We start from the raw sequence: 14,055 nt of genomic DNA, 5'->3' as shown, positions 1-14,055 counted from the left end.
TTACTGTGATAAAAATACAGAACTTGCGATGGTCTTTTGATGGACAACAAACATCATTTCAAATTCTTCTGATATGCCTGCTACCGTCCTAACTCTAAATCTTGTTATGGCACAGTAACACCACTAGCTAAGAATCCAACTGGTGCCCTCAGCTTTTGCAAAGCAAGCTAATTTCTTGTTTTGGTGCCCTGCCAGTGTCTTCTAAAAGAACATTTATGTATGTCCTGTCCTCTTTGTACTTGTCTTCTGTTGGTGATCTCTCAGGCTTAAAACCAAACTGGCAATGTCACATATTATTCTTAGCCTTCCCTCCAGCAATGTCATCCTTTACAGCTGTCAAACTTTAGTGTATCCTCTTCTGTTGCTTATGATCAGCCATAAAGTCTTGGAAAGCACTAGAATGTATCTTTGCTATAGCATTTGCTGTTCAAATAAACTTTGCTGGGAAACAAGAATAAAAACATTCACTGAAAGAGAACTGTTCTAAGGCTAAAATGCCCAACTTACTTTGCCATGTCGTTCACGGTAATGGGGTTGGGATATGACGACTCGATCATTTCAAGGACCTTCTCTTCCGTGAGCTCCGGCTTCTGATCTTCCACTGTGGGGGACAAAGTTGGATTAGGATCTCACGGAACCTGACTTTCTAAACACCAAATCACCCACAATGACTTAAATTTATACAAAACAGAGTAACATACACTGACAGATTTTATCAATAACAAACATTCTTGAATATTTCATTTCACACATACAAATACTTGCTTTACAAATGCATCATCAGTACTGGTGGGTTTAACCAATCACAGATTGGCCTCATTACAGACACAATCAGCAGGTGAAACCATTGAAAAGGACACTTCTCTCATTCACAGATATGGCTTTATAGTTAAAAGAGACAGTAATTCACATCTTTTACACTTAAGCTCACCCCAGAATCTGTTCTTGAATGACAAGTAAACACTGGGTCACAGTAATGTTACAACATTACGTAGAAATCTGGGATAGATCAGAGGATATGGATTACTCTTCCTTTCTTTAAAATTTCAGATGAAAACCATTATGGACAGAGTCAACAGACTATAAACCCAAGAGGGCCCCAAATGGAAATAATTCCAGTACCTTATGTCCAACACTGTCAGAAATGGACATTTTCATAGGAATGCTTCATACTTTACATCAAAGCATATTACTTTGACAACAGCAAGTCTTTTTCAAATTTGTGCCAAACTACATTAGTACATTTAAAACAAAACTAATAAGACTGTACTTTCACAAATACATTAGGAAATTAGCAGGTTAATTGGCTACATAAGAATGCATATTAAGGCAATCGTGAAATTTCATTCCCACACAAAGGCACTGGACCAAAGATAGGTTACAGTCCACGAAACACACTTCATGTTATTCAAAACTGATGTTCTTAAATAAAAATCCATTCTCTGGTCACATAACATACATGTTTAGCACCGCATAAAACAGTACAATACATGTTTTACCAGTAATTCACAAAATTTATGTCTGATGGACTTAATTATTGCCATAGAAGTAGGCTAACAAAATCACAGTGAAATATCTTGACTTTCATACTCCCCAAAAAATGAGACAATTGGAGCAAAGTCAAGACAAAGAAGTTGGACAGCTAAGTGAGAAGAGACCAGTGGAATGGATAAAAAGTAAAAACACAGAAAGCCTGTAAGGAAAAACTCCATCTTTTACCCAAATCGTCACATAGTGTTCTCTGCAATCACTGATACCAGCTGCGAGTTTCAAACTGAACTCCTACAAAACTTTTAAATCAATATTGCTTTTTTTTCCAGTAAACTGTTGCAAATTCATTGCAACACTGTCTTCCTTTTATTCTTCAGTGCTTTATAACACTTCTTTTTTTGATAATTTCTCTTTTTGCTGTTCGTGTCCAAGCATACCCCAGATTATATTTTTTTTGTACCTTCCTCCCCAGATCCTTCAAGCATCACATTACTAATTGGTCTTGCTGGGGAACCTTTACGGAAGGTGATCCTGCTGAATGATGTGCTACACCAAACTCAGTACAAAACAGTAAGGCACGAGAGATATATCAATGAGAAAATACTGAAATTCTTCTACTACAAAACTGTGAGTATTCACTTTTCAACTGTTAACTATGACTACGTTTGGTTAGACTATACTTCAAATAAACCACGACACACGGGGAAACACCTACAGCATATAAACAAACAACAGTGCTGTTTAGTACAATCTCCACCATATGATTAATTACACACGGCAGCAAATGGACGGTGAGTGGGTTTAGTTGGTCTAGGGGGTAGTAACCTCTGACTATCTTAACAAGATCAGTGCACATAATTCCTACATAATAGCCTTGGGAAGCAAGTTTCTGTTTAAGCAAAAGACTAGTAGGGAGATTGATCACCTAGTTCCTGAGTTCAAGGATTTACAAAACCTTCAATATACTATTGATATTATCCAAACACTGCAATACGCTTAAGGATTCTTATACACGATAGAAATTAACATAACTCAAATCTTCAAAAGGGAACTTGATTATTAAAAACGACAGTTTTCAAAAATGGAACACCTCACAATTCTAATTAGTCTAAAAGCCCGGAGATTCAGACTTTCGAAAACTTAAACTATCGCTCTTCAACAAGATGGGACGTTTGACGTCACTCAAATCTAATGCTTAAGCAGAACGCAGTGAATGTGGGACTTTGTTAGAGGGGAGACCAAACTCATCTACCACATAGCCACCTCTGTCGGGTTCGCTGCGGCCCACTGTGTACAAGATGCCCCTGGCCTTGCTGTGGACACGGTATCAAGAGGAATACAGGGTGAATATTCGTACATAAACTACACTTGTTACCACAGAATAAAATGTCATGTCTATATATTGTAAAGGGCTATCCCAAAATGATCCGTGCTGATATTACGGAGGATAGCGTGGATAGGAAAGATGGGAGATGGACACTCTGATGAAAGAAGGACGAAGGACCCTATGTCAGCTGGGTAAACAGGGTATGAGATAGGTAACAACTGCTTATGGCAAATTATGTACAGTATACAATATTCACACTTGTATCTTCAGAGAGCACACATTTGCAATACCTCTAAAATCTGATCATGACTATTGCAATAACATCAAACATTGTGCTGACACTGAACACTACCTTCTATTCATTTATTTACAGAAACGAAAGTATTTACAGATTCAAAGCACTAAAGACTAACATTGGATTACTAAAATAATGCTGGCTGTTTCTTTAATGACAAAATACTCTCCCTAATACTTAAAACAAGTCCTTTTCAGTCTTAAGAGGCTGGTTCAATCTCTTTTTTACTTTTTCTCATACAGAGGTGATGCTAAGTTAGGCACCGTACTGATTAGACGTCACGACTTGACTGGAACAATAAGTCAGAAATCACAAAGGTAAAAATAGATATTCCAATAAGTTCAGTGACCCCCTACTCGACATCTTGAGCACTTATGCGCAAATATCATACAGTCTCGTACGAAATGGACTCCGGACTTACTCGGTCTAGTTGGCGGCTTGTCAGATTCCTCGAGTTGCTTCAACTCGATTTCAATCTTGCTGATGTTTTTATACTTGAGCTGCATCATCTTCATGATTTTCTTGATGAAACCGACGTAATCTGCAACGAAGCGAAGAAATATTAGGCAACGTTTGTGAGTTGCAACTGGACGTGGGGAGCGTTCAAAAAGACCTCATCAATCGAGCCAACTCCACATTCCTGTCTCTTTAATTTAGACTACCACACTTATTGAGTTTTCCAGTCAGTGCTATCTAAACATGACCCTGTAAACCTTATCAGTATTAAATAGCAAAGTATAGTGCAGTTAAGTGCTGTAATGGTTCCCAGGCATAAGAGGCGTACAGAAATTGAAATACTGAGGACACTACACAGCTGTGAGATAAAGCCACTAGTTTTGACAAATAAATGAGCACCAATTGCTGCTATGCCTCTATCAAATGGTCATTGGGGAACTGAATTCAGTATATCTGGACTACCAAGAAATCTTGAACATATAACTTTCATTTGGGACAGTAAGAGAGGCCACATTGATACACCAACTGACAAAAGAGGGATTTTTATGATAATGTGTTTTCTCTGAGGGATGAGTTCAAGTTACCAGAATGAATGTCCAAGGTTTTTATTGACCTTCTTCAAGATTTACTGCCTATTTCCACTGGTCTCCCTACTTTCACTCCTAGCTTTTCCCACAAGAAGTGAAAGTACCACAGAAGACCAGAAGAAAGGTTCAGAAACCCCAAAGTAATGAGATGTCAAATGACATTACACTGAGGGACCTCTCGGCAATGTATGACTGCATTCATGTAGACAATGATCCATTTAACATGAACACAATTGTTCTGCCTGAAGAGAATATATATTTTTAGCATCTGCAGATGCACAAAGATGATTTAAAGGTGTTGTAACTGGAAGATATTCTTAAGCTGTGTCACCTTTTAGCATAAGCACAGGGTTTGCTAATTACATCTGTGGCTTTTCCCAAGGTGTTAGATATGACCACAAATCTGTTGAATAAAAATTGCTACAATATGTTCAACAATGATTAAACTTTAATACATCACACAAGGACATCAAAAAGACTTCACTGGCTCTGACCAACCCCTACCCAAAAGCAGGACCTTTAACTGACCCTCACCTACAGAAAAACTGTAAAAAAAAAAAACCTGCTGAAACAATCAAAACCGTAACATCGGTTCACCTCGAGGAAACTCCAAGGGCGCCACCAACTCCTTGAAGAACTCCTGGGCACTCTTCATGCGCTCCTTGTCCGCGACCGTGTCCCGGAACCAGAAGCGTAGCTGTCGGCTCTCCTGCGTGTGTTTCTGTGTCTGGGCGTTGATCAAGAACACTTTGAACTCCAGTTGCAGCTGCGCCGGAGTGTCTTCGATGCCGTCTGGAGTCAGAAAAGGAAATCACTCAGTTTTTTCAATATTTTGCACGATGTAGACGCATGGTTTTGTGTTGAAGTACGGAGAATGTTAAGAAAAATTATTATAAAATCAAAACACACTATAATCCCTTGAGGCCAAACCTATTCAATGCTGATATGTAATATATTTACACCTGAAAGTAAAATATGATTATCAAATGTCACCTGAGTGTAGTAGTATTTGTATAACAATGGTACCCCTTACAGGGAGCCCCTAAGCTAGCCCAGGAGAGAGAGCTGTGATATGAGTGGTCAATCAACTTTAATCTGTTCATGCAATGGTATCTTTTAATTACCAAGACTTCAGACACTGGCAAAGGGAATCAAAGCATTGTTTAGATATTAAGGCCCCCAAAAATCTTAGAATTGAACTGAACTGAATATAAAATTTAGGCCAAAGGCACTGGGACCTATGAGGTCATTCAGCGCTGAAACGGAAACTGACAGTAAAAGGTCTGAGAGGTGTAACAGGAGGAAAACCTCAAAGCAGTTGCACTATGAATCAACTGTTAGCAGAGGGCTGAGGAAAGTAAGATGGAAGAAAGAGAATATGAAAGGAGGTACAGTAAAAGGAACGACAGCAGTTGCAGCTAGGTCCCTAAGGAAGACAAGCTGCAAAGGACCTTAAGTAATGCCTACAGTGCACAGCATGAGGTGCACTGGTGGCACTAACTCCCTACAGTGAAAAATCTTATGGAAATGCTAAACTTCGAGGGGCTCAGAGACACGGCTTTCATATGACTCTCTTTCACTTAAGATCATCGAATCTTATATTCTCATTCAGAAGACGTTCGTATGTTTTCTCAGTACTGTATTATGCCAAATAAAGGCCTCGTCACTTCTCGTACACGAAGACACTAACCATTCCACAATGGATATGAATCTCACCTGCTAAGTCAGAGTGGAATGGTTCGTGGCGACCTGACTCTGACCTAACAAGTGAGAGGGCGAATCACCCCAGGAAAGGTTGGAGTTTCTTCATGTGGTTCCTGTTCGGATTCAAGGTTTACAGGAGAAAGCGTATCCAAGAGGGTACCGAGAATAGGGAATAGGTCTAGAACAGAATAGAATATGGAGTTTAGACCAAAGGCCAAGTGCTGGGACCTATAAGGTCATTCGGCGCTGAAACTGAAACTGACAGCAGGAAAGTTTGACAGGTGTAACAGGAGGAACAGTCGGGCCACACTTACTAGACGTCACGTCCTTGTTGACGATGATTCCGGAATGCTGGCCCCCACCCACGTGGACGTTGCCGTCCTGCGACGCCATCTTCCGTCTGTCTATCATTATCGTCGTGGAGTTTGCCGTCTTCCCCTTCGGCGTCATCACGATCCGCTCTGCGGAGAGGAGAGACAATGTAGAAAGGGTCGGTTTGGGGATACGGCTCGCGTAAATGCATCTCGGTATCCGGATGCTGAGAAAAATATAAAGTTAAATTGCGGAAACTGACAAGTAATGTAATAATTGATGTGTTGTGCGCATAACATGACAGCTCCATATATGTATATATATGAGCATACAGGCATGTATGTATATACAGTATAAGTATGTATGTATGTATGTGTGTTGTAGAACTAGTGTGCCTCTGATCATAAGCATATGTTGTTGACTAAAACAGATGTTAGCATTCAGTAATAAATAAACTACAGTGATAATTTCCACCTTTCCTTCAGTTTAAAAACCTTGAAAATAATCATATATATATATATATATATATATATATATATATATATATATATATATATATATAAAACTGAACTCTGTGCATTAGGATAAACAATAGGCCTACTCATTAGCATAATGCACGCACCCCTCCCAAAAAAAATGGCTGAGTCACCATCTAACTTATTTACCTCCTACATATCATGGCATGCGTCACATTCGACAAAATAATGTATAATTGTAACTGTTTTCCTTTTTTTTTATTATAATTTCAATTATACTTGATTCCAAATTCACGTTTCACAGAAACAATTGAATGCCACCGGCTTGTATGACGTCATCACTGGCCACGACACACAAAAGTTATGTATGTGAGATCTGGCTTTTTTAATATATATAATATATAAGCACCTTATATATTATATATTATCTCTCTTTCATGGGTGCTCGTTGTGGACCACATTTACGGTTAATGACGGATAGACTTCCATTTGATCTAAGCCATATGGTTCTAGGTCTACAACAATGAGGTTTAGGCTTTAATAAACTCCATAAGATTGTTTTTTCCCGGTTGATTATCAAAACAATTCATAATAAAAATAATGTTTTTAATATACAAATCGAGACTAAGTTAAATAACGCTTTATTTAAGTCTATTTTTACGAAAAAGAAAAGTTAAGATTCCCGGAAGCCTTTCAAGTTAGTACCACAACATCTACAAAAAAAATGGTAGGTCTAACTTTAAGTAAGTTAAGAGCACAGCAACTCAAATGTATTCCCTTTATAAAAATAAAATGTTGGCACACATGCCGACCATATGTGTGTGTGTACGTGTACGTGTACGTACGTGTACGTGTGTGTGTGTGAGACGTCAGACATCCCCACAACAGCAGTAAAACGACGACAGCAATTCTCTCTCTCTCTCTCTCTTTCTCCATTCGCCGTATCACGCCACAGTTTATTGATTGCCGTAACAGCCCGCGAGAGAGAGAGAGAGAGAGAGAGAGAGAGAGAGAGAGAGAGAGAGAGAGAGAGAGAGAGTGCTGGCATGCATTTACGTAAAACCTGTGCATCTCCGTAAATATTCATCTCCCTGACCAGCATCCTATTTTATATGTATAAATTTATTCATTTGTGAATACATTAATATAAAATACAGTAGGATGAATATTCCTCTTGCTTTTAAATCGATTCATAAGGGGGGAGAGGGGGAGGGGGTTGAGTGACAACCCGCCAAAGAGCGTCTTTTGTTTCCGGGAATGCGTGGCGGCTTCTTCTTCTTCCTCCTCTCCGCCCGAATCGAATTTTGGCGGGAGGTTAATTTGGCGTTTTCAGTTCGCGGTTATTTATGGCGTTACGTATATATTTCTCTTTGGGGTTTTAATTGCCAGGTTTTTTTGGGGGTACGTTGGAGTATTTATTTATACAGTTGCAAGTTATTTATTAAATATATATTCGGTAATTGGGACACGTGTCTGACTGGCTAATTATAAATATCATGTTTTGAAGACTTACCTTCCATGTCCGCCATGTTTGACACCGGAAGTTGCCGCACCTGTATCCGGATATGGCCTGTGGAGAGATTCAAAGAGTGTCATTAGTTCCCTAATAATAATAATAATAATAATAATAATAATAATAATAATAATAATAATAATAATAATAATAATAATAATAAGAGTATTCCTGAAAGGTTATTTACACGGTAAGCCCCTTTGCATCAAAATAAAAGCCTGCCAAAGAGTCCTCCCACCTTTTAGACAGCCCACCCGAAATAGACGATTCATAAACAAAGGACAATAAATAAAAGAGTAAAAAATAAACCCCCTCTGACATTTAAATAACAATTTGCTCATTCTGGCATTACGGTGGCTTTGATGTGACATTGGTTTTGTCGCGATTCGAGTATTTTCGTACTACGGTATTTCGTAGTAATTTTTACGCGCCCACACGATTCATACGCGTATCTGTGACGTATGAGAGAGAGAGAGAGAGAGAGAGAGAGAGAGAGAGAGAGAGAGAGAGAGAGAGAGAGGCTTTAGGTCAAAGGCGAAATGTGCCAAAAATGCGTTGAATTTGACGCGGCGTCAATAATGATGTTTATCATAATATCGTGATTGGGTTTATATATTTAGAAATTGTTCTTATACGTTTTATTACTTGGCTTTACGTGGGCATGTTTGTTATCTCTCTCTCTCTCTCTCTCTCTAGAAACGTCATCATTCAAAGTTCAACTTTTTCACCTTTATTCCCCCCACCTCTCTCTCTCTCTCTCTCTCTCCAACGTCATCATTCACGCCTCAACTTTTTCACCTTTCTCTCTCTCCAAACGTCATCATTCACAGTTCAACTTTTTCACCCTTCTCTCAACCAAACCTCTCTCTCTCTCTCTCTCTCTCTCTCTCTCCAAACGTCATCATTCACAGTTCAACTTTTTCACCTTTCTCTCAACCAAATCTCCCTCTCTTCAGAAGATGCTGAAAAGAAACGCCATCAACAACAGTCTAATAAAACCAATTATAAAAATGACGGTAACCGCTTCAATCACCCGCCATCTTTAAAACGAGAGAAGGCGTGGAATCTCGTGGAAGAAGGTCATAAACGCCAACGCAGTGGCCCGCAATCTCACGCTTTATGCAAATTTCATGACGTCATCCTACGAATATGGTTTATGAATCGTTCTGCGCGCATGCGCAGATCTATGAGTAAGTAATACTGATAAATATAAGTATATTTAATACCTCAATATACTTAGTGATTATTTTAAGAATAAAAGTGACTGTCCTTATACAATATAATTATTAATATTACACAAAGGATGAAGTTGCTAGACCCACCACGTCCACTTGCAGTAGTACTAACGCGTCTGTGCTTACAAGAGGTCACCTATCCACGCACTGACCTGACTCGTTATTTCAAAGCTTTGGAATTAACTGCAATTTTCTGTTTAATATGATATATAATATAGATGGTAACTTCACATCGCATCTGAAGCGGAGAGAGAGATTGTTCATTATCTCTCTCTCTCTCACATCAACACTTTTTTCACCCTATCTCTCTCTCTCACTAACATTTTTCACCCTATCTCTCTCTCTCTCTCTCTCTCTCTCACACACAAACACTTTTTTTCACCCTATCTCGCTCTCTCTCACTAACACTTTTTCACCCTATCTCTCTCCCTCTCTCTCTCACACAAACACTTCATTTCACCCTCTCTCTCTCTCACACACAAACACTTCATTTCACCCTATCTCTCTCTCACTAACACTTTTTCAACCTATCTCTCTCTCTCACACACACACACAAACACTTTTTTTTTAACCCTATCTCTCTCTCACTAACATTTTTTCGCCCTATCTCTCTCTCTCTCTCACTAACACTTTTTCATCCTAGCTCTCTCCCTCTCTCTCTCTCTCACACACAAACACTTCATTTCACCCTATCTCTCTCTCACTAACACTTTTTCAACCTATCTCTCTCTCTCTCACTAACACTTTTTTCATCCTCTCTCTCTCTCTCTAACACTTTTTCACCCTATCTCTCTCTCTCTCTCACTAACATTTTTTCACCCTCTCTCTCTCTTACAGAAACACTTTTTTCATTCTCTCTCTCTCTCTCTCTCTCACACATAAGCACTTTTTTCACCCTATTTTCTTCTCTCTCTCAGCGTCCGTGTCCTTGTGACCTCTTTTGGCCGGGATGGGTCCTCGCCCGAAAATCGTTACTACGACCCGGTTTTAAAGGGGAAGGAGTGCTTGGGGGAGGCTGTGTCCTCTCCTGGAGAGAGAGAGAGAGAGAGAGAGAGAGAGAGAGAGAGAGAGAGAGACAGAGAGACTTTTATATATGTATCCAGTCAGAGAATTGTGAATACTTGTATAAGCAAGATATGAATAAAAATATATATATAATATCGATGCTTGAAAACAATAATATATGATGTATTAATAAATCAATGAATGATTTAATTTTTTCATTAATAAATGATTTAATTTATTCATTAATAAGTGAATATATGCATAAACAAATGAATGAATGAATAATAATGAAAATGAATAAGTAAAGTTCGACGCGGCATCGTCAGTACCCCACTGACCTACTTTGGCCTATGGAAGGAGAGAGAGAGAGAGAGAGAGAGAGAGAGAGAGAGAGAGAGAGAGAGAGAGAGAGAGAGAGAGAGAGAGAGAATGTGCTATTATGAAGTGAAAGCACTCTCAAAAATGACTTCAATGTCATTGACCTGTTTCGTGGGAGAGGTATAAGCTAATTAATGAATGACAGAATTGTTTACGAGGCTAACATGACCACGCCTACAGAGAGAGAGAGAGAGAGAGAGAGAGAGAGAGAGAGAGAGAGAGAGAGAGAGAGAGAGAGAGAGAGAGAGAGAGAGAAATTAAAGCAAGACCACACCTACAGACGTGGGGAAAAGTGGGAGTGGAACCATTCATCTGATATTCCCCAGGTAACCTCATCACCTGTCCACGTCAGAGATGACGTCATCATTACGTTCGGGGGGGGGTGAGGGTGAGGAGAATAATAATAATAATAATAATGATAATAATGATGATGATGATGATGATGATGATGATGATACGAGGGCGAGGAACACCCACACAAACTCCTAGAATGACGAAAGCACCAAACCTGTTTTGGAGAATGCTGTCATCAGCCTGAATTCTGATTCACCCGTTCACGACGGGATGCTGAGAGAGAGAGAGAGAGAGAGAGAGAGAGAGAGAGAGAGAGAGAGAGAGAGAGAGAGAGAGAGAGAGAGCAGGGAATTATGAAGCTTCTTCAACAGAATGTATGACATTTAGGACGATGGAATTGAAAAATACACTCGAGTAAAACAGAATGAGAGAGAGAGAGAGAGAGAGAGAGAGAGACTCACAAAGCCTCTTCGACTGAATGTATGACATTTGGAATAAATGTATTCAAAACGTATTTACAAAGAGATAACAGAATTCTAACGAAGGCAGGACAATTGGGGTAAGAGAGATTGCACTGGTTTGATATCACTGTTACAGATACATTTCAGGCTTCAGACTCGTGTATATACACATATATACCACTGACGTAACTGGTATGGTATTATCAAGTCTCTCTCTCTCTCTCCCTAAACAAACAAGAAAAGGAGGGAGGAAGATATGGCAACACTTCACCCTTTCCCTAACCCCTTATAACCAGAGAGAGAGAGAGAGAGAGAGAGAGAGAGAGAGAGAGAGAGAGAGACTAACCTACTGTCTCCAGACGTTTGTGTACCTCCCCCTAGACAAAATCTGAGGGGGGTAGGGGGGGTCATATGCCGTGAAATCTGACGCTTCCTCCGTGACATCAGAACGCCCCACTAGACTCAGTAAGTTCTATTGAAAGCTAAACCTCAAGGAACCGGCTAGAAGCACTTCAAGACAACCCTCTCAAGACAATAGAGGTTTTGTTACTTCATTTCTCATTGTTTTCATGCGCGCTGAAGGGCGCGCACGTGCGCAGAAGAGCGCGCACGTGCGCAGAAAGGGGCCTTATATACATCTGCAGTGTCTACTCTACAGAGTCACCTGGCCAAGCTGGTATCGAGTTTCAGATCTGTGACTCTGAACAAATATTTCAAGGGGACTTTTTAACCAAGTGTAAAAGCACTAGAAGCCTGGTGTGGACCATCTGGACTCGTCCTCCTAGCACAAAAGCTGTTCGTGTACTCCTAAGAGCCACAAACCCGGGGTTCGATTTCCGAGCGCGCCAGAATATAACTGGGGCTTCACAGTGGCTCTGTCTTGGCTCATAATGAATTGCTTCCGCCTCTTAGGGTATAGGAAAAGGTATGGCAATGTTGCTGACGTGTCTTGCTTGGTTAGAACCTGGTCCTGAGGTCCACAGCAAGGGTCTGACTCCCCTTATGGCTGGGGAATCTAAGAGGACGCCCGTCCTACTTAGCCCACACACACAGAAACACAAACATAGACACACGTACAGAGTTGTACCTTGACAAAGGCTAAACAGTTAACAAGGATCATCCGGGAGGAGAGAGAGAGAGAGAGAGAGAGAGAGAGAGAGAGAGAGAGAGAGAGAGAGAGAGAGGATGTCACAACATAGGCAGCAATGTTTTAAATCCAGTGTTCAAATGGAGATTGATGGGAAGAGGCTATAAAAAATAGAGATTGATGGCCTGACGGGAACTCATTATAGAATACCGTCTTGTTTTTCACTGGCAGGAAATTAATCAGATCAATCAATCAGTCAATAAACAGAAGCCATAAAAGTTCTGAGAAACCCAATTATTATTATTATTATTATTATTATTATTCAGAAGATGAACCCTATTCATATGGAACAAGCCCACCAAAGGGGTCACCCACTTGAAATTCCAGAAGTTTCCAAAGAATATTAAGGTGTTCATTCGAAAGTAACAGAAGGTAAAGGAAAATTCAGAAAGAAGAGATCAGGTATAAAAAAGAAGAATAAATGAACAAATAATTAAATAAACAGATAAAAATGTAAGTTATCAAAATAGGAGAATTGTATTAGGGTAGTAATGCGTTGCATCTTCGCTTGAACTTTTGGTGTTCAATTGCGAGACATCCTCTGTAGGAAAAAGTGACACACTGCTCCTATTAGGAAACAGAAACCTATACCATCACGAACCACTCTCTCTAAAAAGAGATAAATCTCCGGCAAAACCAGACGTCCACACCGGAGAACAGTACTCTAGTCAAGGAAGGACGAATGACCTAAAACAGGTTGCACTGATTTTATCACTGATAAATGTATGAGGCCTGTCGTACAACACCTAATTTAAGTGCGGCATTTGGTGACACTTTCATTAGATGCTTCTCAAAAGTTGCACTAGTGAAAGCTTCAGACTCATTCAGCAAAGTTCAATCCACCTGAGGGGGGAGATACGAGACCCTGCTAATGAATAGTTTTCCCATTTAATAATCCCACAAGTGTTGCATCATCGTCACACTAAACTACCCCTCTCCCTCCCTACGAAAGTCGAGGTCCTGCTTCTCCAAAAATTCTAATCAGAGGCCCGACATAGGTGTCCAATCCTCGTCAAAATCCTATGATTTGTAAAACAACAAAGAGGCTGATTCACCCCAACCGTAAGACCGAAATTATCCCAGATCAGCACGAACAAACGTCACAGTGGTGTCACCTGGTTAAGCCAGTGTCATTCTCGGGATAAAACACAGAACGGCATCCGCTTGTTGACAATGGACGAGACAAGGGGGGAAAAATTATGCTTTTTACATCCCACACGTATTGTGGTACGTGGGGTCGTTATTTTAGGCAACTCTGACTTTTTTATGAATGTAAACATAGTCAAGAATCATTCTTTTAGGAATTCCCTGTTTACTGAGATTTTTATTGTGGGTACGTGGTCGTTCCTTTAGGTAATTCTGACATTTTGTAAC

At 39.9% G+C, this 14,055-nt stretch overlaps 1 protein-coding gene across 1 annotated transcript in view; it reads right to left on the bottom strand.

Moving 5' to 3' along the window:
• The window catches only part of LOC136856392 (uncharacterized), a 39,152-nt gene that overhangs the window by 11,355 nt on the left and 13,742 nt on the right, over positions 1–14,055 (bottom strand). The window contains 5 exon segments of the mRNA XM_067134221.1: positions 508–601; positions 3,535–3,654; positions 4,754–4,948; positions 6,175–6,321; positions 8,162–8,218. Of these exon segments, the coding sequence (XP_066990322.1) occupies positions 508–601; positions 3,535–3,654; positions 4,754–4,948; positions 6,175–6,321; positions 8,162–8,218 (613 nt within the window).

This window comes from Macrobrachium rosenbergii, chromosome 35 (assembly GCF_040412425.1).
Source record: "Macrobrachium rosenbergii isolate ZJJX-2024 chromosome 35, ASM4041242v1, whole genome shotgun sequence".
In the NCBI taxonomy this organism is placed as follows: domain Eukaryota; kingdom Metazoa; phylum Arthropoda; class Malacostraca; order Decapoda; family Palaemonidae; genus Macrobrachium; species Macrobrachium rosenbergii.
This window is presented reverse-complemented; position numbering and strand designations above follow the sequence as displayed.